The sequence below is a fragment of the Phytophthora ramorum genome (assembly GCF_020800215.1).
Source record: "Phytophthora ramorum isolate Pr-102 chromosome Unknown Phyram_PR-102_s0002, whole genome shotgun sequence".
Classification (NCBI taxonomy): Eukaryota; Oomycota; class Peronosporomycetes; order Peronosporales; family Peronosporaceae; genus Phytophthora; species Phytophthora ramorum.
The window spans coordinates 1,470,425-1,496,225 of NW_027150648.1; the positions used below are offsets into that span (position 1 = coordinate 1,470,425).

General features: G+C 52.5%; 7 protein-coding genes across 7 annotated transcripts; 5 read left to right on the forward strand and 2 right to left on the reverse strand.

Moving 5' to 3' along the window:
- Nucleotides 1-1,614: 1,614 nt before the first annotated feature.
- KRP23_1887 (uncharacterized protein) lies at nt 1,615-2,130 on the forward strand (the record flags this gene model as incomplete). Its single annotated transcript, XM_067886552.1, has 1 exon — nt 1,615-2,130. One exon carries the CDS (start codon nt 1,615-1,617, stop codon nt 2,128-2,130), a length of 516 nt encoding a protein of 171 aa, XP_067749222.1.
- Nucleotides 2,131-5,468: 3,338 nt separating this feature from the next.
- Nucleotides 5,469-7,715, reverse strand: KRP23_1888 (uncharacterized protein; the record flags this gene model as incomplete). Its single annotated transcript, XM_067886553.1, has 1 exon — nt 5,469-7,715. One exon carries the CDS (start codon nt 7,713-7,715, stop codon nt 5,469-5,471), a length of 2,247 nt encoding a protein of 748 aa, XP_067749223.1.
- A 426-nt stretch (nt 7,716-8,141) lies between these two features.
- Nucleotides 8,142-10,478, forward strand: KRP23_1889 (uncharacterized protein; the record flags this gene model as incomplete). Its single annotated transcript, XM_067886554.1, has 1 exon — nt 8,142-10,478. One exon carries the CDS (start codon nt 8,142-8,144, stop codon nt 10,476-10,478), a length of 2,337 nt encoding a protein of 778 aa, XP_067749224.1.
- Nucleotides 10,479-13,126: 2,648 nt separating this feature from the next.
- On the forward strand, nt 13,127-14,254 carry KRP23_1890 (putative 12-oxophytodienoate reductase 5; the record flags this gene model as incomplete). The annotated part of the gene is made up of 1 exon (XM_067886555.1): nt 13,127-14,254. The coding sequence occupies one exon, from the start codon at nt 13,127-13,129 to the stop codon at nt 14,252-14,254; it is 1,128 nt and encodes a 375-aa protein (XP_067749225.1).
- Nucleotides 14,255-17,309: 3,055 nt separating this feature from the next.
- Nucleotides 17,310-18,032, forward strand: KRP23_1891 (Secreted RxLR effector protein; the record flags this gene model as incomplete). The annotated part of the gene is made up of 1 exon (XM_067886556.1): nt 17,310-18,032. One exon carries the CDS (start codon nt 17,310-17,312, stop codon nt 18,030-18,032), a length of 723 nt encoding a protein of 240 aa, XP_067749226.1.
- Nucleotides 18,033-19,873: 1,841 nt separating this feature from the next.
- On the forward strand, nt 19,874-20,611 carry KRP23_1892 (putative 12-oxophytodienoate reductase 5; the record flags this gene model as incomplete). Its single annotated transcript, XM_067886557.1, has 1 exon — nt 19,874-20,611. One exon carries the CDS (start codon nt 19,874-19,876, stop codon nt 20,609-20,611), a length of 738 nt encoding a protein of 245 aa, XP_067749227.1.
- Nucleotides 20,612-22,643: 2,032 nt separating this feature from the next.
- KRP23_1893 (Secreted RxLR effector protein 124) lies at nt 22,644-24,861 on the reverse strand (the record flags this gene model as incomplete). Its single annotated transcript, XM_067886558.1, has 2 exons — nt 22,644-22,664; nt 23,635-24,861. 2 exons carry the CDS (start codon nt 24,859-24,861, stop codon nt 22,644-22,646), a joined length of 1,248 nt encoding a protein of 415 aa, XP_067749228.1.
- Nucleotides 24,862-25,801: the final 940 nt, after the last annotated feature.

A 25,801-nucleotide genomic window follows, 5' to 3' on the forward strand; every position in this document is an offset into this window, starting at 1 on the left:
GTCATCTCGAGTAACTCGGTTATTGGTGGCGGGGCTGGCGGTAGCGGCAATTTTGGTGGATCCATGGGCGGCTTTGGAGGATCCATGGGTGGTTTTGGCGGTTCTATTGGGGATGGTTTCGGTGGTTCAATCGGTAGTGCTGGCACACCTGCTGTCGGACCGACGTCGACTGTGGTTGAGACCTCTTCTGTTGATGGCGAGGCGGACCAAACTGTGTCGTGCGGTGTGCGCAAGTAGGTATGAATAACACGAAATACCCTTTGTTGCCATTCATAAAAAATATATAATCTCTTGTCACTTGGTTCTATTATGCAGAATGCTGAAGTTCGGTCGCAAAAATATGTTGCATTCTCACTCACACCATGTGCAAGTTATTTTATGACTACGTCATGTAACGAAAACGGTAAGTGAAGAGAAACATTGTGAAAGTGGTCGACCAAAGGGAGAATGGCTGTCGATGTGATTGGTGTGGTAAAACGCAATTGAGAGTACCCCACGAGCTGCAAGCGTGCAAACAACTGGGTATAATGAGTTAATCAAGTATATGTCAGCAACTAATGTTTGGCCAGGTGGGTCGGATTCGAGGAGTGACACGCTCGCTTTGTTTGAGCAGGGCTTTGAATTCTACGAAATTGGATCAGCCAGAGGCCACCGGATTCTTAGTCTGCCAATTTACGAGCCTTCAAGGACATCGTACCTATCGCTGCTAGTACTCGCACTATTATAATAGCTGTGTTTTTCCATGGCTCAACCTCGACCTGGAGACTGTATTAATCGTGTAGCTTGATTGTGCGAGAGGGGGTTTCCTGCCTTTCTTAGAGTGCATGTATGTATAACGAGGTCTCGGATCGCGTAAAAATTAAAATATAATCGAAGGCTTGCGCGGGTGAGGTCCACGTAGGATTTCTCTTGTAGCTAACAGCTCAAACAGTTATCCCAGCGGTGCACTCGTGAACAACCTCTTACCTACCTCTATCGCGTTGAGTCAAAGTGTTGCTGAAGGCAGCCATTGACTTTGGGTGCCAGCCAAAGTCAACGAGCACACTGTGAGTTGTGTCGCACGTCCTCATTTGCTGGGTTTTGGAAGGGCCTTTCGGACAAGCCCAAACTTTCGACGAAGGCCCTGTGCGGTAGTACTGCTACAGCATGATACCAAGTGCCCCGCAACATTAGCGTCGAGACGAAAGTTCGGCCCGCCATCTTCGTTCATCGTTCACGAGTAAGCGACCTCCCAGTCCTTGCCCGCAAGAGGTATAATACGGCGCTACTCTAATGAGACTGTCGGGTATTAAAGGGCTTTATGCCACCGAAACACGGTCCGCGAGGATAGCAACGGAGATTCGGACTCGGATGCCCTCGGAGTCTGAGACGCGTTGTGTTGGACACACATCAGCCATATGGCATTCTTCTGCGAAGGAATATGACAGAAGCGCTCTCTTCAAGGCTCGAAATAGCTTCAGACCAACATGCCGTATAAAAGGTTTATCCTTCTTTGAATCCTCGGGCATAAGACATCCAGTCGGTGCAAAATGGACAAGCGATCTGGCCAGTCGAGCCTGCATCTCTCTGCAAGACGCACTTTCCGTCTTCCCACCCACGGACCAGACCTACAAAATGCCTGCCCTCCGGTTTGTCGCCTCAGTCGCCGCCGCGCTCTGCATCGGCGCGCAAGGCGCTAAAACAGCGGTGAATAGCTCCTCGTGCTCGACCGACGAGCTGCAGCAAGTGCAGACGCTCATCGCAGAGATTCGCGCCTCGCTGGAGTCGGACGCCGCCTCCAGCAACGAGGCCACAAGCGTGCCATCCACGTGCAAGGCGGCGCTGACTTTCGACCTGTCGGTGACCAGCGAGGACGAAGACAACTGTGCGAACGACTGCGTCGCGTGGATCGAGTCCGTCGTTGACGCTCCGACGTGCGGCGACGAGGAGATGCCGACGTACCAGCGACGCATGGCCGCTTACCTGGCACAATGCAACGAACGTAAGCGAGTGAGGCTTCAGGAGACGGACGGAATGGAGCACTCCAGCAGACTGCGCGGGCTGGCGGCTGGGAGCCCAGAAGAGCGCAAACTCGGTGTCAAAGGTCTGATGGATGCACTGCTCGTCGTCACGCTCAACAATGCGCTGTAAAGAAATGCGAGAGCCAGTCAAAGGCTCCGAGAATATTTATCGCCGCGCAGGACCAACTCTTGCGTGTGCTGTTAGTTGTAGGAATAATCATTAGGTAGAGTGCAGTAGATGTGTTTGTAAATAAAGCATCCAACCAGAAACCCTACAACATAACTTTGGAAATGCGAGTGGTAAGAGAAGAAAGAATTCAATGCAGTTTGGTTGCGATTGATCAGGGTTAAAAAGCTCTAGATTTCAATCTACACATAGGCTTCAGAGTTGGATTATCTTGTAAACATCATTTCAATCGCGATACAACTTGGTTTGGCGAGTTGTGGAACGAGAAGGTCAGTGCAAGGATGACTACGTTTTTCGACACCTTGAGGGCCACTACAGCACTTCAGAGAGATTCCCATTGTCAAATTCATCACTCCTTCTCGCTTCATACTGCACACCTGCACACAACTAGCTACTGGTGGTTGAGAATCAGATAGGAGCGAAAGACTTTGATGGAATGTTCTCAACAGTGCCTTGGACGGCAGTTCAGTTGAACTATGCAATTGTAAATCATCACCTCCTCAACCACACACATAGTACAACACGCAGACTTGAAAATGCAAGTATACAAACACGCACAAAAAATTGCTGCACAGCGGACTCAGGCAGTATGAATACAACAGCCGTCCACACGAGCTAAAGCTTCTCGGAAGGTGTCCTAAGTTTGAGTGTCATCCTCATCCGCACGCACAAATTGATACACAAACATGCAGAAACGCACTAGCATCGGATCGATCAAACTAGCACCAACGTCCTGGCAAAAGAACGTCGGGTCTTTCGGTTGAACTCAGCGTCGGTCGTATGGGGAAAGAAGTTTGTCCTATCATCTCGATCACGGGGGAAAGGGGGCCTGAACCTGTTTATCCTGGGGAGCTGCTCGTCGCTGGGGATGGAAATTTGGTAATGAGCTGAAGGTTTGGGCCGCGAGGCACGGATACGCCACAGCCAGTCGATTTCGAGTTATAAACGGTCCGCGTCAACCAAATATGTGACGTGTGGCGGAATGGCTACATTAAAATGGCAGCCCTCAGTCCCAGTCGTACATGTACTCGGGGTCGGAATCCGGGCGGTAGCTCTCCGAAGGCTCAATATTGAATTCCTCTCGAAGCCACGCCAATATGTGCGAGTTGATTCTGCCGCAAATTTCCCAATCAATGCTGTAAGGCTTCCTTTCTCCGCGTTCGAGGTGCCAGAAGAGAGCTAAATCAAAGCAACTAGACGTCACAGCATTGGACATGAAGTTCGTTCTGTATACTTTCGTCGACGGTAGTTCGACCAGCCACAGAATCACGGATAAGCGCCTGCAGCCGGCACTATCGCAGACATCCAGCGCGGTGGTCGAGTACCCTTCTTCAGGTCGATTGGCACGCAGCCATTTCAACACGGAGAGGTGGCCTCAGGTAGCTGTCGCATCCACCACTATGGTCTTATAGCGGTCCGATCGGTTCTCGTGCAACCACTGGACTACATCCAAATGGCTGCAGCACGCAGCATTCCCCATGGCGCCTTCAGTCGACTCTATGGCATTGTGGCCGCACAGCCACTTCACCACGTGCAAATGGACATGTCTAGCTGCTTCTTGTCCACCACAATGGTGCTTGACTGCCGAGAGTCGTTGCTGCGCTTCCGTTTTTTTTACCAGCTTGTGCGATTGCCACCTCATAGAGAAACTGAAGCACAGCAAGGCGGTGCAAGCATTTCATTTTTAAATGGCAGCAGCTTTCGCTTGGCGCCACGCTCGCCGAGTAAGTCTGTTTCGGTATCGCCGGTGAACTCAGACCACAACCAGTGTACAATATCCAGATATCCATATTTTGCAGCGTCCTCCATCATCCTATGAGTGCATCCTGTAAAACCTCGAGCTTTCAGATACTTGGCAACCTCCAAGTGCCCATTTGCAGCTGCAGTGTGATCGGCGCAGATGCTCTCTTTTCCATAATTGTGATCCAGTAGCCATTTCACAACGTCCAAACGGCCGTGAGCCACTGCAGCGTGAAACGCGCTCTCAGTCGATTCTTTGTCAACAGCGATCCCGTTCCTTGTAATATGGCGTGTAAACTACCACACCACAGGCAGCGGGCTGTGTCCGCAAGCATCGGCAAAAGCTCCAGACACGCCACTAGCCAAATTCGATTCCAGTAGCCACTCGATAACGTCCAAGTGATTACTTGGGAGCTGAATTTCGTAGCCTTCCCCCTCACCATAGAAATCTCCCGCGAAACCTGTCCAGCCATCCACTGGAGCATCGGTAGATTCCCCACTTCTGCAGCCTCATCGAGGATATCGAAAGGGTCTCCCGGCTGGATACCCTGTGAAACAAGCAATTGATCAAGAGATAGATCCCCACCAGTGCGCACAACACATTTCAACACTCGGGCTTCTTCGCGGACTTCAACAATCGTGCTCTCGTAAAGCCATCGCATGACAGCATGGTGACCATTCTTCGCAGCCAACTGCAAATTCCTGCCACCCCATGCTGCTCCGTTCCCCTCACTTTCACCGAATCCTGCCTCGTACGTATCCTGTGTGAGCATGCTGTCGTTCTCGAGCAGGAACTGCAAAATCTCCAGCTGATCTGTTGCTGCCGCTTCCTCCACCACTTTCACCTCACTCACGCAGCCCGAAAAGTGACCAAAGATCCACTCGACCATACCCAGATCTTTTCGTCGTACAGCTTGGATCAGTGATTGCGAGAACTGCCATCGATTGTAGTGACGATTTGCTTGCAGCGAGGCAGCAGGGCACCAGCGTTGATTCTCATCGGGAACGAGCAGGCTTGCAGCCCAAACACGACCCAGCAGCGCTAGTGAGTATACCGTGCAGGTCTGGTGCAGCGGGATATCGACCGTAGAGTCCAGGAACGTCGAGATGAGGTTGACGACATGCAAAGATTGCGGGTTGAGCGCGCAGGACGAGCGTCATTATAGACAGTGAAGAAGCGTTTTCGCTTGAAGTGCCATTTCAGCCCTTTAGATAATTAGGCCGAATTTCGGTACAATCGAGTAAATTACGTCATGTATTCTGGTCGTCGTTTAAAAGGAAATGTGTAGCCATTTCTTGTGAGCCCGGATCTACACGTATTGCGCTGCTGAAGGCATGTCCGCAACTTCACTCACAAGATTGTGAGAGAAGAATTACGCACAGCATGAGCAGCACGATGCCACGGATCCAACAATTGCTATTTGGAGAAACTGAGCTGCTAGCGACAGTAGTCGACGGCACGTACGTAGTGGTCAGGTTGAACGCATCACATTAATATTGTCGGAGCTCGACCTCGTGTGCTTCAAAACGCATTCAGGAATTTACAGGTAAATCTTCTTAGTCTGGTCGCGCTTGGCGTGCAGCACGATGGCATCAACGACATACTCGTTAAAGAGAAGACAGTCGCCGTTCGCGAAACGCAACCGCTTCTTGTGCACCACGTCCGGGTACAAGTCGTCCGTCAGGATCTGTACGTATTGCGCTGCTGGGGTCGTATCAGGCGACAACTTCACTCGTGACGTCGGCAAGTAAATAACGCACAGCATGAGAAGCACGATGAAAATGCATCCCGCCACGGTCACCAACGCAGTCGCAGTAGGAACGTTCACTTCAATGTCCGTCGTAGGACCGGTATCATTAGAGCCGGAACCACTTGACGCCATCACAGCTGACTGAGCCAAACGCCGTGATACAGCATCCGCATAAGAAGTCGGCACTCCGCGCTGCAGCAGGTAAAACAGCGCCGAAGAGTACATATCCGGAGACGGTCGGCCATCCAGATACAAGTGGTTCGTCTGAAGGTGAGTCAAATACGAATCGACTAGCGGAGTACACACGGACGAACTCGGGTGCACGAGTTTTCCATTCGATGACACGAGGCGGTGCCAAGTCGTGAGTGCGTCGTTGTCCAGGCGGCTCATATCGAGAATCGTGGCTGGACGCAACGTCACAAGGGCAACAGGGCGCACCGCATGCTGCGTGGCCAGCGCGTCCTTGCCAGCAAGCAACACGCCATCGCCAGTTGCAAATGGCAGACTCAGGCCGAGGCACTGTTGCTCGTCTTCATCTGCACACGCGGCGCCGTGTCGAATATGCAACGGACTCAACTGCCATGAAAGCTTTCCGACTGAGATCGTCAACACCTCGTGTGGTGATTGTGACGCTCCGACGTCCTGCACATACTGATTGCCGACGCTGTATACCAAAGCGGAATCATCGTTCTGCTCAAAGGACGCGATCGACACGCCTGGTTGCATGTGAAGTTGCTCCAAGACGCTCGACGAGGTAGCATACACGCAACCGGAGGCTCCACATAGCGTCGTTCCCTCGCTGTCGGCTTCGACGGGGACGGAAAGTGTTAAACTGGTGAATTGCACATCTTCAGCCAGCTGTTGGTGCTCAAGCCGCAGAACCAGATCACCCACTCGAGTATTGCTGGGCAGTGCTGTCTTCAGCTCGCTTGCAACCACATGTACCAGGTCATCAAAAGTCTGGGGAACGAAATCACTCACTGAACCAGTTGCTCGATGCAGCTTCGCCATTCCTTGGCGGAACGTCGAGTACAGCTCAGCCGTATCCCAATCGGGTGTCACTTCGTACTTCTCGCGATTGCTCACATAGTCTCTCAGAGGGATCTCTGCAGATGCAATAGGCACAACAGTATTGGACGCAAGAAGCGCCGAGTTCCACGCGTGTGACGGAAAGCTGAAGCTCACGGACGTGGTGTCCACGTCGTCGGCCAAGGCTCCCCACTGCTGTTGCCCCCCGTTATCCTTGTTGTTGTCCTGTTTTGACCATTTGCACGTATCTTCAAACTCGAATGGCGTCGTAACACCGGTCACCGACGTTCGCAGGATCGAGTGCAGTACATCTGCCTCAGAGTCCACAGCCCAGGGCATCTCCATCTGCAGTAGCATGTCTGGCAACTCGTCCGTTAGACGTCTGGAAGTAGGGTCAGCATTTATTGTGGTTTGACCCACGTAGACACTGGTAAAGCCGACGTTCATGAGGATAATGACCGTCTTGAGCCCCCAGAAGATGCAGCGTGCCTTGACTACCGAATGCACTCGCGCCGGTTGGTCTCCCGGGTACAGGCTGCAGTTGTGCAGGTACGTGCCTAACGTGGGGAAGATGAGCGTCTCGCAGAAGACCTCAAAGACCTTCCCGCCCGAGAACAGGATGTAACCGAAGAGCGTGTTGTAGTCCTCCACGACGGACGAGGCCTTGGTGGACAGCGTCTCGTTGGCCGCCAGCCTGTTCTGGTACACGTGCGTGAGCGTTTTCTTGTTGCTCGTGAGCAGAGCGAAGCCGAACGCGAAGACCAGCGCCACCACGACGCACAGCACGAAGCGCGCGAGCCGCAGACCCATGTCCACGATCGTGTTGCGGTCCGCCAGCGCGTTGGTGCGCGTCATGTCGGTCGCTGTCTCGCCCGGCGCGAAGCTCTGCTGCAAGTAGTCGCCGCCGTCGGTGCGCAGAGGGGCTGCCATGAAGCTCGAGTGAGTTGGAACCGCAGTGGCCGAGGAAGACTGAGCACCGTTATCGGCGCCATGCGACTGCAGCTCCATTGGAGTCGTTGTGGAAGTGTGTTGTGATATCGTTGATATGACTGGGTAGAGGTGGGTTCAGCCACGGAGTCGAAAATGTCGGTAGTTAGTAGATTTTGGAATGTAGTATACACGCTTTTATAGCTGCACGGGGTTCGCCGAATCACAACTGATGTGAGTGTTCGCCGGCTCCGATCGACTCCTCTCTCTTTGCCTTATAGCTTCACAAAGGTCATCGGTTCACAGCAGACTCATTGCTGACAGCAATGCTGCCGGCGGCGGTAAAGCCAGTTGTTCGCCACGTTGGTAAAGTAGGTTCATAAACGCTCTGAGATTTTAGTCGCCATTTCGTCAAACTACAGAACGTTCAATTCGCATAGTGAAGGACCTCTCAGTTACGATATGGCCTACCCCATCTCATACAAACACCAAGGTAAAGTAACGGTCATGCCGCCACCGAAGAAGCGGCCGCCTCCTCCTCCGCAGTCACTCAGAGCACAAGCGGAAGCCAAGTACGAAGTGCACCTCGCCGAACGCCGGCAGCTGGAACAGGAGCGCATGTCGTCGTACACGGACGACGCCTTCGTGTGCGAATCGCCGCACGCCATGCTGGCCAGCAGCCGCGGTGTGCCACCCGAGAACGTGCAGACGGCCGGGGCGTCCCCATACCTGGTAGTGGACAACATCGGGCGCCTGCGCGTGGACAGCGTGAGCGACAGCGACGCCCATGAGGATGTGGCGTACGGGGAGCTGGCCCAGCCGCGGCCCGAGATCATCCTGCGCTGGAAGCGGTTCGCGGTGCTCGTGGTGCTCACGGCCGCTACCATGTCGGCGATCGCCGCGTGGCTGCGCGAGGGCTTCGTGGTGGACAGAGGCGTCTCTTCGAACGACGCAATGAACAAGGTGGATACTGTCAACTCGTACATCGGTCTCATCATGGGCTTCATCGAGTCCTTCGTGGGGCTCGGCGTGGAGGAGATCTTCCCTGTCTTCATCGTGTACCTGCACAACCTGAGATGGTACCCGGGGGACGACCCGGCCACCAAGAAGCAGAGCAAGTTCAAGAAGTTTGCGCTCACGATCTTCATCCCAGCGGTGATGATGGCGGTGGGCAGCTCGCTCTCGGCAGTGCAGGCCAACCAGAAGGACGACAACACAGTGAACGCCAGCGCCAACTCGACAGCGACGAGGTTTTTGATGCAGGAAGCGACAGAGTTGGAAGGTGGAGGACTGGCGGACAGCATTTTGAAGACGGCGCTGGCCAGGAAAGTGGACCCCATGCAGCCGCTGGACACATCGGTGTGCAACGCAGAAAACGAGTTTTCCGCTGAGACGCTCCTTGCTGCAGCTCCGAAGGCTGTGTTTGGGTTTCCTCTACATGAGTGGGGCGCAGAATTCGCCAATGGGTGGGTGCGTCAAGAAGCTACGAAACGCTACGAGGTTTCGTACCCTGGTGACGCTGAACAGGAAACCGTGACGTTGAGTGAGGTCATGCCACTGGCTACGGCCTACGAGCTATGGCTGCAGGGAAAATCTGCGCTGCTCAACAGTTTAAGGGCTTCCGGTAAGGACCAAGTCACCGCTCAGCCGTCTAGTACAGGCGAGCTTTTGGATGGTGTCTTCCAGTCCCTTCTCGATATGGGACTCCCTTTGGCTGAGAATGGTGATTTAGATGCCTCATTCGAAACACTGACGCTTAGCTCCTTGATGGACTTGGATACAATGACACTCAAAGTGCCGCTGAGTGGCTCGAGCAATGCCTCCGTTGTGTGTGGCGATGCCAGCTGTGCGTTGCTGGAGCGTCAGGTGGGTCTTGGACAGCGGCTGCCGCGCAAGCAGATTGGAATGATGGAAATGAAAGGAAATTGCTCGGCAACAGCGAATTGCGATGCTATCCCCACTGCAGCCTTCCTGTATGGGATTACTACGGTGACTTCGGATGTCTCCGACCAGAAGAGTGAAGCTACTATAGCGATGCGTTCGCTCGTGCTTACTTTCGCTCGCCTGTCATGGAGATTTGACACCGCTGCATACGAGTGTGAAATGGAGACCTCCTCGGGACAAGACTGCCATGTATTACATCACCAACTCGGTGACGGTGATCGTCACTTGGTCGTCCCCAAGCAATGGCTCCCGGCTCAGCTTCAAGCTGGTACGTTTTCTCCTCAAATGTCTCTGGTGCAACTCCTGGAGCCTAAGGTCAAACTAAGCCCAGCTCAAGGGTCACGATTCGCTACGCTAGAGTACTTGGAGTCGTGGCCTCGACAAGAGGCAAACAGTTGCTCTGCGGCTGTGGACACATATCTCAAGTACGTGGACACCAACCACTTTTACATGGGTGGCGACATGATCAACACAATGGCAGCGTCGGCGTTGCTCTTCATTTTCCAAAATGCTCGGGTGATGGATAGCGCACCAGGTGTGGACATCATGACGACCCAGCGACGTCTTGTAGATACGACAACACCCAGGGTGAAGGTATTCTTGACGAATACCACAGTGGGCAACGCATGTACCTGGACAGGATGTGGCGTGCTGCTGATTCTAACTATCCTGGTTCTCGTACTGCCAAACGAACGCGCTCGGATCTCACCACCGCGTGGTGGCAATGCTCGAGCTGAAAGGTTCGTGGCTGTGCAGACAGAGCAGGTTTACCCAAATCTTATTTACAAGAAGCGCTTCCTGATCGGCAAGACAGGCGAGGAAATCAAGTTCGGCGAATTCGCTGTTGAATCGGTCGGGCTGCACCATAAGATGGAAGAAGACGAGCAGATCTACATATGAGCGGGCTCCAAGCGCTCATGAAGTTGAATGGGTCAATATGTGTAAAATCGAATCACCAATTCAGTGAAACTAAACGCGCCATCGCGTAAATGTTTAAGGGTTAAATCGGTAATTGGATGCGATGCTGCTGGTTGTGTCCAGAGTTTCGAAGTTGCCGTTCAAGTTCACTTTCACTAAAAATATGTGTTTCCATTGCGCTTTTCACGCCAGCACTGCCTTCGACATGGTTCTTGTGCCTTTGACTGCGGTGACCATGGTTCTTCGCGAGAGACCCCATGTGACTGCATTGACGCACGTTTCCAGCCTTGTGTCAGCGTTCCTTGATAACTCGGTGGAAATACCACTTGCGCGAGCCTGCCAAATGGGGTCACTCAGTTTGCTAGACCGAATCTGGGAGAGCAGTGATCCTGCACTTCAATCTGTCGAGAAGTGTCAAGGTTGGTCGCTTTGCAAGCTTCGTCGAGCCGATCGTCACTATTACAAGACGCAGTTCGCTGAGTCGCTGTCTGCTGCAGTTAACCTCGGTGATTTAGATATCGTGAGGTGGCTTTTTCAGCACTTTCATGGGTGTTCTGCTCCAGTTGATGTCGTGGAGACTGCCGCACATACAGGCCAGCTGGCTATCTTGCAGTTCTTGCTGGAGAATGGACGCCGCGCGCATATTTATCAAGGGCGGGAGGAAGAGTTTGCCTATGGAGAAAATGAAGATCAAGATGCAACAAACACCGTGTTTTGGGGCGGAAGAGATATGAGAGCTGCTGCGAAAAGAGGGCACGGAGAAATTGTGCGGTGGTTGTATGAGCATGTGCGCGATGTTGACCGCGACCTGAACCGGGTGATGGTTTACACTATTCGCAAAGGAGACCTTGAACTCGTGCAGTGGCTCCTAGCTAACGTGTACAGAGACTTCCCTCATCTACCCCGACCGACAATCAACGACGCGACAAGAGGGGGCCATCTGAACTTGGTTCAGTGGTTGTACGACCACGGCTACGTTGAGAACGTCGAAGAAGCGTTTAGGAACGCATCCATGAATGACTATGGCGATATCGTTAAATGGCTCGTCGAGCACAGTATCCTCGAGAATGTGGAGGAGGGCGTACGAGGTGCTGCTGCATGCGGGTTCTTTTCCATTGTCGTTTGGCTGCTGGAGCGCAGCCTCGGCCTAGATGACATACACGCAATGTATTTGGCCGCAATTAATGGCCATCCGGAAGTCGCGCAGTATGTTCACGCTAAGGGCATCGTCAACTATGGAGAAAACACGATGTACATGGCAGCGGAACGTGGGCATCTGGGTGTTGTCAAGTGGCTGTATTCCGAGTTCTCAAACAACCCCGATATTGATCTTTTTCCGATCTCCAGGCCAAACGCAGACGGCTACCCCCGGCATTCCACTGCGATGGATACGGCAGCCAGCAATGGTCACTTGGAAGTCCTTCAATTTCTTCACGACCTGGAAAGGTCGATGGAGTCATCTCCAGAGCGAAGAAAAAGGAAGCGCTCGAGGGACCGAGGACAACCAAGGGGAAACAGAGTGCCAACATGTACGCGTGCGGCTATGACAAATGCCGCAGCGGAGGGTCATCTAGAGGTGGTTCAATGGCTTCACGTTAATCGAAGTGAAGGCTGCTCCCCTAGTGTTATCAACACGGCAGCTCGGAATGGGCACCTAGAGGTGGTGAAATGGTTGCACGAACACATCATGGTCGGGTGTACAACCGCCGCAATGGACGGAGCATCAGCCAACGGCCACCTTGACGTCGTTCAGTGGCTCCATGCAAACCGCACAGAGGGATGTACAACTACCGCCATGGATCGTGCTGCTAGCAGAGGCCATCTCCACGTCATTCAGTGGCTACATGCTAGTCGTACCGAGGGCTGCACGCCATTTGCAATGGACTCGGCCGCGCGTTCGGGTCATTTGGGCGTAGTTCAGTGGTTGCACCGTCACCGCTTCGAAGGTTGCACGGACAACGCGATGGATGGTGCCGCCTACAACGGCCATTTTGACATCGTGCAGTGGTTGCATCAGCACCGCTCGGAAGGATGCACTATCGATGCCATGCACTTTGCAGCGGTTCATGGCCATTTTGAGGTCCTGCTCTTTCTGCATTCTCAGCGTACGGAGGGCTGCAGTAGATACACCGCCGTGGACGCTGCTGCAAGAGGCAACAATCACATCGTGGCTTGGCTGCAGCGGCACTACCCTGGCACTAGTTCTTGATCCAGTGCTACGCTACGGTAGTAGTACTGCTACATAACATCAGTTTTTTCTACCCCAACATTGTTGACGATGCCCCACTTGCAAATCAAAACTTCTTGCTTGTTTTCCACACTCCCCTCCATTTTCCGCACCAAGAACTTGTAATTATAGGCCACAATGCAACCTTTGCTGCACCAACATTCCCTAGGAGCAGGCAATCGGATCGCGTCATCCAATGTGGTAAACAGAGGTGAAACGAAAGTGATTGCCACACTCAATACTTAATTCGGTCAACCGAGTACCATGCGACCGGGGGCGAGCGAAAGCCTATCCACTGAGATCACTGCCTTCAGCCCCTCAGCAAGTGACTAGCAACTCATCTCTCATTTTTGAAAACCCTTCCAAGCAACCAAGTCATCAACGACTCCAGCTCTCGTCCACCATGGCATCCAAGCTCTTCTCGGCAGTAAAACTCGGCGGCAAAAAGTCGCCGACACAGCTCAAGCACCGTGTGGTGATGGCTCCCATGACTCGCCAGCGTATGGGTGACGATGGTGTGCCCGGGCCGACAGTGGCCAAATTCTACGAACAACGAGCCACCGACGGCGGTCTGCTCATCTCTGAGGCTACCAACATCAGTGCTTACGCTCGCGGATACTACGGTGCCCCCGGGCTATTCACACCGGAGCAGGTCAAAGGTTGGAAGGCCGTGACCTCCGCAGTGCACGACAAGGGTGGCAAGATCTTCAACCAGTTGTGGCACACTGGGCGCATTAGCCACCCTTTGAATCTCCCGGGCGGAGCGCAACCCGTTTCGGCGAGCGCGACGAACATGGAAGGCGTCCAGAGCCTTGCCACCACCGTCGAAGGTCGACTGCCTCACCCGAATCCACGCGCGCTGGAGGTCAGCGAGATCCCGGGCATTGTCGATGACTACAAACGTGCAGCCGAGAATGCCCTAGAGGCGGGCTTTGACGGTGTTGAGCTCCACGCTGCCAATGGATACCTGCTGGAGCAGTTCTTGCTGAACGGAACGAATTTGCGCACGGACAAATACGGCGGCAGCCCGGAGAACCGCGCGCGCATTGCTTTTGAGGTTATCGAGGCTATTTTGTCCTCCGTAGACTCGAGCAAGGTGGGCATTCGTTTGTCTCCATTCGGCACGGCGTTCGGATGTGCCGACTCGAACCCCCGCGAGATCTACGACTACGTTGTGGAGAAGCTGAACGACTACGATTTGGCCTACCTCCACATGGTTGAGCCGCGTGGCATGCAGCAACCGGCAACTGACGCCCCGGAAGGAGGCGTCACCACCATCTACCGCAAGATGTACAACGGTGTGGTGATCAGCGCGTCTGGATACGACGGTGTCGAGGCTCGCAAGGTGGTCGAGGATGGAACTACCGATCTGGTCGCCTTTGCGCGTGACTTCATCTCCAACCCGGACCTTGTGGAGCGCATTCATACTGGCGCCGAGTTGACCCCGGTCGATTGGCAGACCGTGTATGTGCCGCACGATGTCCCGCTCGAGACGGGATACACGGACTACCCGATCCTTGCCTCCTCGTAAGCTGTAGATTACATGTAGAGCCTATCGTGCACTGCAAAAACCCACCAAGGCGATAGCGTAGACTATTCCACCAACGCAATACACTTTACGGCGAGGATCAAGTTGTTTTTGGCATACAAGTTTCTCTAGCGTATGGACGTGAGTCGAGTCTAATACGCGCGAGCAGGGAGGGTGTGGCTACGGTTGAAATGGTCGAGGAGCGAAAAGTTATACCTAGCGGCGAATTTGCGAACCCGTTCATGACAGATCTGCTGAGGATAGCGTTGAAGCAGCCATTGCACGACCTCCACGTGCTCATTCAGAGCAGCTTTCACTGCTGCGTCCGATGTACACCCGTCAGAGCGGTTCATGTACAAAAAGATCATTACTTCCAAGTGTCCTCCAGCTGCTGCACCATCCATTGCCCGGTATGTAGCACCCTCACGACGCTCTGAGTGGAGCCACTTCACCATGTCCAAGTGGCCGTTCGATGCTGCACCATCCATCGCAGCCGTGGAACAGCTTCCGACCTCAGGACGACGCTCGTGAAACCACTTCACCACGTTTAAGTGCCCGCCGCTCGCGGCGCGATCCATTGCATCGCATGCAATCCACCCAGAGGTACCGCTAAGTGAGTGCTGTTTGAAAAGCCACCGCACCGCTTCAAGGTGGCCACCTGCAGCTGCATTATCCAAAGCACAGCGTGAAAAGTTGCAATTCCCTGAGCGATGAACAATGAGCCATTGCATCATCGCGACATTTCCACCAGAAGCAGCCCCGTCCATCGCTTCCTGAGTACAGCCCTCGGTGCGATGAGTGTGCAGCCATCGAACTACATCAAGATGATTTTCTCGAGCAGCCCCGTTCATGGCGGCGGTTGTGCAACCCTCTCTCCGATAGCGGTGAAGCCACGTGACAACATCGAGATGCCCGTGACTCGCTGCTGCATCCATTGCCTTTGTTGTACCGCCCTCGCAACGATGCGCATGCAACCACTGAACGACTCCTAAATGACCGTGACTCGCGGCATCGTCTATAGCTTGAGTCGTGCATCCACCTGTACGATAACGGTGCAGCCATTTCACAACCTCCAGATGCCTCTCAGCGGGATCATTTAGTAGGCGGCGGTGGTGGCGTTGGCGCTAAAACGGTGCATAAATGGTATGGTCGTCTTCATAAGTTTAGGCCAAAGCTTCATCGTTTTCAAACATTTTTTGGCGCTCAGAAGACTGTAAGTCGATTCCAGCGAGGACACAGGAGAAAACCCACTTTGACATTTGTTTGGGCAGGCAATCTTTTCCCACTGGAGGAAGTAGTTTATTGATATAATTGCGACTCACTCTGATATGTGAGTACATGTATCAGATTAAAAGTGCTAAGGACCAAACTCAGTTGCGCCTCACTTTGCCTTGCTTTGCACCACACTCTCAACTTGAGAGTGTGATGCAAAGCACGGCCAAAGTGTCCTCGTCATCACTTGCTTGTCTTCAAAATCGGCATAATCACCAGATCAGCATCTCCAGAATGAATCTGTACACGTATCAAAAACCGAGTAGCCACCTATTTTTTTATTTTGATACATGTATTTATACATGCAGACTTGTAAGAAAATTGAGGAACCCCCCTGCTTCTACAGCGAACGGCCCTAACCTAATACGTTTCCAGAACTTAGTGACCTTATTGAGAATGGACGAGCCGTCGTTAGCCTTCGTATCAAATGCATGTATATTCGTTCGCTGAGGAGACAGATTACTGTACCATATGTACAATAGCATCAACAACTATTATTATAATACACCACTCAACTTTCACATTACCGGTAAATACATTGAGCCAGTTTCTAAGCTACCTAACCAGCATGATCATCATGTACACCGTGCATGTCATAATCACTTGAGGGGTGGCCCAGCCCCGCAGCTGCTGGGGTAGAGGATTGTGCGCTGCGGCATGCACATTTTAGCGGAGGGATGCCGCCCCAAACTTAGATAAACTTCACTTCAATATTAAGCTCTGGGGATTCATCCTTCGCTAAAAAAAAAATGTATTGTACTCGTCATTGAAGGTTGGACCAAAACTAATTAACATGCCACACAAATGGCAATAGCTCTTCGAGTTTTTATCCGATCAGATTAAGACGGCCACAACACTGTTCCTTAGTGCGTTGTACGTGCATTACAACTTTTACTTCGCTAGCAACATGTCCGGGTCAAACACCAAGGCGCGAGAGCTGACCATGTCCGAAGGGCTTTGTCGTACGGGGTTACGAGTTCATGACCATATCGAAGGAAGGAGGGCTCTTTAGGGGGAAGCGGACCCGAGACCTTGTAGCTGCGTGTATGAAGATTGCTCGTGGCACCGCTATGACCGTAATGGACGAATACAGAGCCGACAACATTACCAAGTTCGAGGTCGGTGCACCATATTCGCGACGCCAGCACCTTATCAGGTGTGTATCGTTAACCTGTGACATATGATACTTTCATCCCAAGCCAAGCAAGAGTGGCATGAAGCGAGGACAAACTACCTCTGTAAATCGATGTTGGCTTAAATGATTTGAGCCCCTGGTTAAAATATCTATGGACGTTTTTTTACTACATTTGCACTTTCGCCTGTAAACCCATGTGTATTGCCAATCAGAAGTGATCACCCGTTTCCCGCAATTCTAAGCCTCACGAATGCCTTTGTAAAGCGACCCGTAGCGCAGTAACGGCTGCGATTCAGCCGATTTTGACCTCATTTTTGAAATCTAGACCCAACTTTGCACCCTATATCTAAATGTCGCTATAGGTTTTAGGGCTGTGAATCGTCATAACCGATGGCTACATTTTGGTCCAACGACTTGTGACGAGTACAATAGTACAGGGCTAAGAATGACAAAGTGGTGGACTACAAATGTGAATTAATCCCTTGCACTACTCCAATCCCGGGATAATGATTCACCTCGCAAATTGCAGACGGGATATTGTGGCATGCTGGGGAGCCCCACTGGGGACCAACAAAGCGTTTGCTGTAGCCAGTTGTAGCTTTTCTCACTTCGCAATTGTCCACGTAACCCTCGCATTGGCGCCTTCCTCTAATGCGTTTCTGCAATGCCTTCCTGGCAACTCTGTTGATCCTCCTCGCGACCACCGTGAACGCGGAAAAGTCTATCCGATCCAGCATTATTACCAATGTTGCATACGGCCGTGCCAGCCGTGGAAGGCTACTGCGAAAGGCTGACGCTGATGAAGCAAATGCCATCGACACGGAAGAGAGGGGCGTCTTGTCGTCCATCAAGAATTGGGGGAATATGCAGTATTGGCTGGCAGTCGGCAAGTCCGACGACCAAGTCAAGAAGGCGCTGAAGATGGAAGGGCTGACGGATGCTGCCTTGAAGGCCCACCCGAATTACAAGCAACTGGAGAAGTTCTGGTACAAGCGCGAAGGTCGTGAGATGGACGATTGGCTTGAGGAAGGAATGTCAACGAAAGACGTGTGGGATGATTTGGGGCTGGCAGGAATGAGCAAGGCGCAACGCAAGAATAGCGACGAGCTTAGACAATATGTGCGTTATGCAACCAAGTATGACGACGAGATTTGGCTCCGCAAGAACAGCATTTTCCAGCCCAAGGTTTATTATGAAGGCAGCCCAGCGGAGATGAAGGTGAAAGTACAGATTTGGGCCAAGGCGAAACGAAAATCATGGTACGTGAAGGAAATGCTGGATCTGGATGGTTTGTCCAAAGCTATGCGAGAAACGAACCCGAACAACAAGTACTACTTGGAATTCTTGAAGTTAACGGGGCGATCGGAAAGGTAAATGGCGGTCCTAGCCACTTTTGTGAGCAATATTCACCATGATGACTTAGGAATACACTTCAATCCTGGCCACCGAATGTTGCTGCTGCAGAAATCTCCCCCATTGTTTTCTTAAGTTTAGATCTTGAGTTTTAGTTGCTTCGTGCTATTAATATTCACTGCGGGTCTCTCACCCCTGCTGCTGAACGTCCAGCAGCATCAGAACACTCGCGTCGTATATGTAAATCATGATGAAAGCCACACTGGGGAGTTCCCGGAGCATTACGCCTGCTCGGTACAGTTTACGAGGACAGGATAAGAAAAATATGGTGATTCACAATTATTGACAAATATTGTCTGCAGATCCTTGTTCTCGAGTCCAATTGCTGCCGCTCCACACAGTCATTTGGTGGCTCAGTTCGCAATTAGTCATCTTCGGCGCCTCCGGACATTTCTTCTCGGCGCGATGGAGAGGAATTGCGCCGGACATGGTGTCGGCTGCCTGGCGTTTGTCACACAAGATCAATGCTAGTCTCGGTGTGGGCCTAGTGACCCTTTCGTGTTAAGATCTCCCACCAACAGCGCCTTGGGCCTGGTGAGCCCTTCGCGTTTCCGTTCAAGCACCAAAGCACAGAGGACTTGGTGACCCTCCTATGTACCTAACCTCCACCGACTTGGTGAGCCTCTGCTTCCATGCGAGTCACCCGATCTAAATGAACATTTCCCCCGTCATTTGGTGGGTTTTGGTGCAAGGCGTGGTGGTGGCGGTGCGCATGAGTTTCTTGTGAGGTCAAACGGCCAATGTTTTCGGATCGAGGCGCAGTGTCTGTACGCTGTCCTGCCGTCCTGTGCAGTTGCTTACAATGGTGAAGAGGTCAATAGTGCTGACTTGCTTTGTTGCTGCGAAGGTAGCGATGCTGGTGCTGCCACATTTCGGGGGCATGGGGGCCAAATAAATGCTACTTTCGAATTAGGAACTAAACGATTCTGCTCGTAGGAGTAGGTTGATGTCGCTCGAGAAGTGATATTCCAGTCGTGGTGGTAAGTGGCCTTCTATTTGATGCCTGTGTTTTATGTAGAAGCCTTTTGATAATATAAAAGACACGACTTGATGTCGTTCATCTGTCTTGGTGATATTCCAGTCGTTGTGAAGGTTGTTGCTGTTTGGTGTTTGTACTCCGACAACGCAAACTTTAACAGAAAATGCGCCTAGGACAGGCTTAGCTCTCACAACCAGGTTTGATAAAAATGGGCTTTCTTGGGGTTAGTAGAAATACTTATATTAGCCCAATCTTTATATGGTAGCGCAGTTGTAGCGCGCGCTTCGTGCCTCGACATTTGATCGCGAAATTGGGCCCATAGGAAATACGTTTTATTGCGAAAATGGCGAAGAACGACTTCCGCACGGGTAATGGACCTCTCGCTGGAGGGGATAATCAAGCAAAGCAGTACGAGTATATCTGACGCATAACCTACACAGCAACTTGAAAGCTCACGCCGGTATAAAAAACTGAAAAACGCCGGAAAAAAGCTATAGTCCGTCCAAACCGGATTTTAGGCAGTCTGATTAATAGTGGACCGATTCCCGCTGCAGTTTCCCGTCTAAACCTTGCCTGTACAGATCCGTTGTTAAATTCGGACTCGATGACCATTGTTGCAGGCACCATAGTGAAATCACTTTCGACACGATTTTAGGCAGCCTATAAATTTGTCGGGGTGCGGGGAAATGCCTAGTGGGGGGGGGTCATCTATTTCGTTAGTCATTGCTAGCTATAGACTCCTGTATCGCTTGGGGCGTCGAAGCCTGAGATCCCTGGGGGGGGGGGGCTTTATAAGCAACCCGTTTCGGCGAGCGCGACGAACATGGAAGGCGTCCAGAGCCTTGCCACCACCGTCGAAGGTCGACTGCCTCACCCGAATCCACGCGCGCTGGAGGTCAGCGAGATCCCGGGCATTGTCGATGACTACAAACGTGCAGCCGAGAATGCCCTAGAGGCGGGCTTTGACGGTGTTGAGCTCCACGCTGCCAATGGATACCTGCTGGAGCAGTTCTTGCTGAACGGAACGAATTTGCGCACGGACAAATACGGCGGCAGCCCGGAGAACCGCGCGCGCATTGCTTTTGAGGTTATCGAGGCTATTTTGTCCTCCGTAGACTCGAGCAAGGTGGGCATTCGTTTGTCTCCATTCGGCACGGCGTTCGGATGTGCCGACTCGAACCCCCGCGAGATCTACGACTACGTTGTGGAGAAGCTGAACGACTACGATTTGGCCTACCTCCACATGGTTGAGCCGCGTGGCATGCAGCAACCGGCAACTGACGCCCCGGAAGGAGGCGTCACCACCATCTACCGCAAGATGTACAACGGTGTGGTGATCAGCGCGTCTGGATACGACGGTGTCGAGGCTCGCAAGGTGGTTGAGGATGGAACTACCGATCTGGTCGCCTTTGCGCGTGACTTCATCTCCAACCCGGACCTCGTGGAGCGCATTCATACTGGCGCCGAGTTGACCCCGGTCGATTGGCAGACCGTGTATGTGCCGCACGATGTCCCGCTCGAGACGGGATACACGGACTACCCGATCCTTGCCTCCTCGTAAGCTGTAGATTACATGTAGAGCCTATCGTGCACTGCAAAAACCCACCAAGGCGATAGCGTAGACTATTCCACCAACGCAATACACTTTACGGCGAGGATCAAGTTGTTTTTGGCATACAAGTTTCTCTAGCGTATGGACGTGAGTCGAGTCTAATACGCGCGAGCAGGGAGGGTGTGGCTACGGTTGAAATGGTCGAGGAGCGAAAAGTTATACCTAGCGGCGAATTTGCGAACCCGTTCATGACAGATCTGCTGAGGATAGCGTTGAAGCAGCCATTGCACGACCTCCACGTGCTCATTCAGAGCAGCTTTCACTGCTGCGTCCGATGTACACCCGTCAGAGCGGTTCATGTACAAAAAGATCATTACTTCCAAGTGTCCTCCAGCTGCTGCACCATCCATTGCCCGGTATGTAGCACCCTCACGACGCTCTGAGTGGAGCCACTTCACCATGTCCAAGTGGCCGTTCGATGCTGCACCATCCATCGCAGCCGTGGAACAGCTTCCGACCTCAGGACGACGCTCGTGAAACCACTTCACCACGTTTAAGTGCCCGCCGCTCGCGGCGCGATCCATTGCATCGCATGCAATCCACCCAGAGGTACCGCTAAGTGAGTGCTGTTTGAAAAGCCACCGCACCGCTTCAAGGTGGCCACCTGCAGCTGCATTATCCAAAGCACAGCGTGAAAAGTTGCAATTCCCTGAGCGATGAACAATGAGCCATTGCATCATCGCGACATTTCCACCAGAAGCAGCCCCGTCCATCGCTTCCTGAGTACAGCCCTCGGTGCGATGAGTGTGCAGCCATCGAACTACATCAAGATGATTTTCTCGAGCAGCCCCGTTCATGGCGGTGGTTGTGCAACCCTCTCTCCGATAGCGGTGAAGCCACGTGACAACATCGAGATGCCCGTGACTCGCTGCTGCATCCATCGCCTTTGTTGTACCGCCCTCGCAACGATGCGCATGCAACCACTGAACGACTCCTAAATGACCGTGACCCGCGGCGTCGTCTATAGCTTGAGTCGTGCATCCATCTGTACGATAACGGTGCAGCCATTTCACAACCTCCAGATGACCGTTTCTCGCGGCGGAGTTCATAGCCTGAGTGGTGCATGCACCACCGTGTTGAAGCCCCCATTGCACTGCTTGGAGATGACCCTTTCCAGCTGCTCCATCCAGACAGAACGGCCCACTAATCGATGATGTGATATCAACCAGGCTCTCGACCATGCTAAGATGGCCTCCTGAAATTGCATTCTGGGCAGCACTAGCTACCGACAGACGCAAGCAGTCAGCTCCGACGATATCAACCAACCATGAAGCCATCTCAATGTTTCCAACGCCCGCAGTGGCTTCTAGCAATGAGCTTGCACAGTCATTCAAATCGGTCGAGGGTATCAAATGCTCGTACAACCACTTCAATGCCTCCAGATTATTTGCACGTGCAGCGGAGAGCATGGCTGGTTTGATGCTAATGCCACACTTATCATGTTTTAGAACTTCTTCCAGAATGTGCAAGTGACCACCACTTGCTGAAGCTTCTGCGGCCTTCAAAATACCGCTATGGCTGTCGACAGTAAATCGTTCAAGCACGATGTTATCGAGAAGCCAGCGCACTAGTTGCTCATTCCCGCGCTGTGCAGCATTAACTAATCCGGCAGAAAGCTGGGCTTGACGATGAAAGGTATCCATCTCTTCAAGTGGCCGTCGGGATACCATGCGAGTAACAAGTCGTCGCGCACCGCCGTCACAACTTGACCCTTTACTTTCAAGCGCGCAAGCGCGAGCAATGCTCCACTGCCATGATACGTCGACGAGGTCATCTAGAGCATGCACAACATGCTGCAACGCTGCAATACTCGATTGTTCACGAAGCACCACCGCGAGACCTGAGGTCAACGTTGCTTCCTTTGTCGCCACGCCTGCTTTAGCTCCTTGGAGTTGTCGTGCCGAGCGGGTGTTCATTCTTGTACCTTGCCAATACGTATCTCTCGACCTGCTGGTAAAACCAAAACTGAAAGCGACCGAGACTAAAGAACCACGAGAGCCTGCTGCATAAAGCCAACAACGTATTTTCGCTGACGTACTGCCACTCAACTGGACAGGCACACGGCCGTTTCGATGCTTGGGACACTGCTGACGAAACGGACTAGTCGCGAAAGGCGTTGTTGACGTACTGCCCATTATTGCTCGCGTTGAATGCTGAAAAGCAACGCAGTTGCAAAGGACGCCACGTACTTGCACGTGTCTGAATCCATGATACTGTCTTGGAGCTACTTCACCATGCCTGCGATCAGCGGTCCGTACCCCGGTAATCATCTTTTAAGCTAGCCGACGTATTCTCACTCGACGTTCAGGAGCTGGCGGGTCCGGGTAGTGCTCTCGGAGCCAAGACAAAATATCATCATGCTTCTTACGCTGCGCTTCAAAGGCAGCATCGCGACTGCATCCTTCTAAGCGTTGTGATTTCAGAAACAGCAGCACCTCGAAGTGCCCTCCTGATGCAGCTGCATCCATCGCTCTAGTCGTACAGCCTTCATGACGGTAACGATCAAGCCACTGAACCATCTTCAGCAAGCCGGCACCCGCCGCATTGTTCATTGCTTCCGCAGAGCACCCTTCGGTTCGGTTGCGATCCAACCACTGGACCACTTCGAAAGCACCAGACCCAGCAGCCCCATCCATTGCTGCGGTGGTACATCCTTCATTGCGATGTTCATGAAGCCATTTCACGACATCTAGATGGCCATTTCTGGCTGCTCCATCCATAGCAGCAGTTGTGCATCCCTCCGGCCGATGATCATGAAGCCAACGCACCATTTCCAAGTACCCGTTAGTTGCAGCACCATCCATGGCAGCAGATGTACAGCCTCCCGACCGGTGTGCACTCAGCCACTCAACAATTTCTAAATGGTTCCCCGCAGCAGCACCGTCCATCGCGTCGTGTGTGTCAGTGGGGCGGCTTCCCGTGAACCCTTCGCTTGCCATACACTCGTCTACCTTCTGAAGATACTTCAGTACCTCAAGGTGGCCACTTTTCGCGGCCGCATCAATCGCAGTGCTGGGCTCGTCGGCGAGCAGCGTCAGCGAGTATGGGCGCAGATCCCGGTACAAATGAGTTTGCGGATCGCCGGCTAATACGTCGTTGAGCCACTTCACCACATCGAGAAACCCTCGTCCTGCCGCACGAAGCATAGTCCCACAAGAAACACTGGCTAATCCTTGGAAACCCTGCTCGTGAAGATATCGCGCTACGTCGAGGTACCCTCGGATGGCAGCTTGGTGCATGCCAGACTTGGCGCCACGTCCAAGATTGTGCTCCAGAAGCCACCGAACCACATGTAATTTATTTTCCCTCGCAGCAGCATCAAGGGCTCGACTTGCGTTACCAACTGGGTGATAGCGCGCCAACCACTCCACAATCTCCAGCACTCCGTTACGTGCAGCGTATTCGAGAGCGAAACTGGCATGGTGAACATATCCGTGGCGGTAGAGCCATTGCAGCACGTCTAGATGTCCACCCCATGCCGCGTCATCCATCGTTGGTGGTGCGAGCTGACGCTCCGCGTAGCCACGACCCAGCAGCCATTGCAGCAGCTCGAGGTCTCCTCCACGAACGACGCTTGTCATGAAGAGACCCCAGTCTCGATCCACATTGCCTTTGTGCTCATACAGCCATCGTGCAACGTCTGTACACCCGTTCTCCACTGCAGCCGCCAGGTCTCCACCTCCCCACACCACTTGGTTGCTATCGTTGGCCTCGGTCGCTTCTTGGGCGTCACCAGTAAGAACTTCTCTATCCAAAAAGAACTGCAAAATACGCAGGTCACCAGCGGCAGCAGCAGCTTCAACGGCCTGCACACCCACCACGCAGCCTGAAAAATGATCAAACAGCCATCGGACCATGCTCAAATCCCTTCGACGCACAGCTTCGACGACCCCCTGGGAGAACTGCGCGCGGTGATAGTGGCAGTCGGACCGCAGGAATTGCCACGGGGACCAGCAGCTGTGGCGACGACGGGAGAGCCCCCCTATGGAAGCTGCAAGCTCCTCACTGCCGTCCCACACGCGACGCAGAAGCCGCAACGACCCGAAGCTGCAGGCTCGGGCGAGAGGAATCTCCACGGAGTAGTCCACACACTGCGATACAGCGGAGATGACGTGCGGTAGCGCGCCTAGGGAGGAATTGTTGCGCAGTACCAAGACCGCAGACGCGAGAGGAGGCAAGCCAAGTGCAACGTCCGGCATTGCTACTCTATAAAAAATATTTGCAATGTTGTGTTTATATTTCTATTGCTATATTTGAAGCCAAACGTCATATTTTACTATTCTGTTCTAAATTTTGGCCCGAGATAACCATAAATTTCAAATTGTACTGTTCATATAGGTCATTAATTAATAAATGAACAAATCTCAAATAATTTCGTATGTTACAGCTCGTATCGGTGCTGTATACTGCAATGGTGTGCTTGTTCTAGATTGTATTTTCTCCTGTTTTGAAGCTCCCTCATTATTTATGTGATTGCGTACCGTATTCAATCGGGCGAATAGGCCCCCAGCGCTGCACTACAGTAGCAACGACGAAAACAACTGCGTTTCATTCTTTTGAAGGCTACTTTCTATTCATGGAAAGTTCATGGGATGCATTGCATTCTGAACAGGTTAAATGCATTCTCTAAGTCTATATATTAAAAATCTTGCTTCAACAAGTACGCCATCCAATCGGAAAGCTGGGAAAGCCGAGTGATTACTGGACGCGCAGACACGCAAGACTAAAAATAGGGCCTGCGCCGAACAAGGGAGCCTGTTGGGTAAGTTATTGCTTGAATAATAACTATTTGATAATCGTTCTAACACTTCGACAGCTATTGTTACTGCGATGGGACCGGGAACCAGATATCGGCATGGAGGTGACACAAGTAGGATCTGGATTCATTGTTACTGACATCAGGCAGTTTGGACCAGCGTGGCGAGTTGGCGCATCAGTCGGCGATCGCCTGAGGGCGTACTGCCAGTCTGTATCGTTCAAACCATATACAAGATGGAACCCAAACGCGGTCGCCGAGGTCAATTCGTTTGCAGCTGACTCCGCGTTCGGGATTCAGTTCTGGAAGACGATGAAGGTACAAGGGTGTTAAGACTGAGACGTGACGAGCACGTCAAGGCCCGCATATCCAAACCACAACAT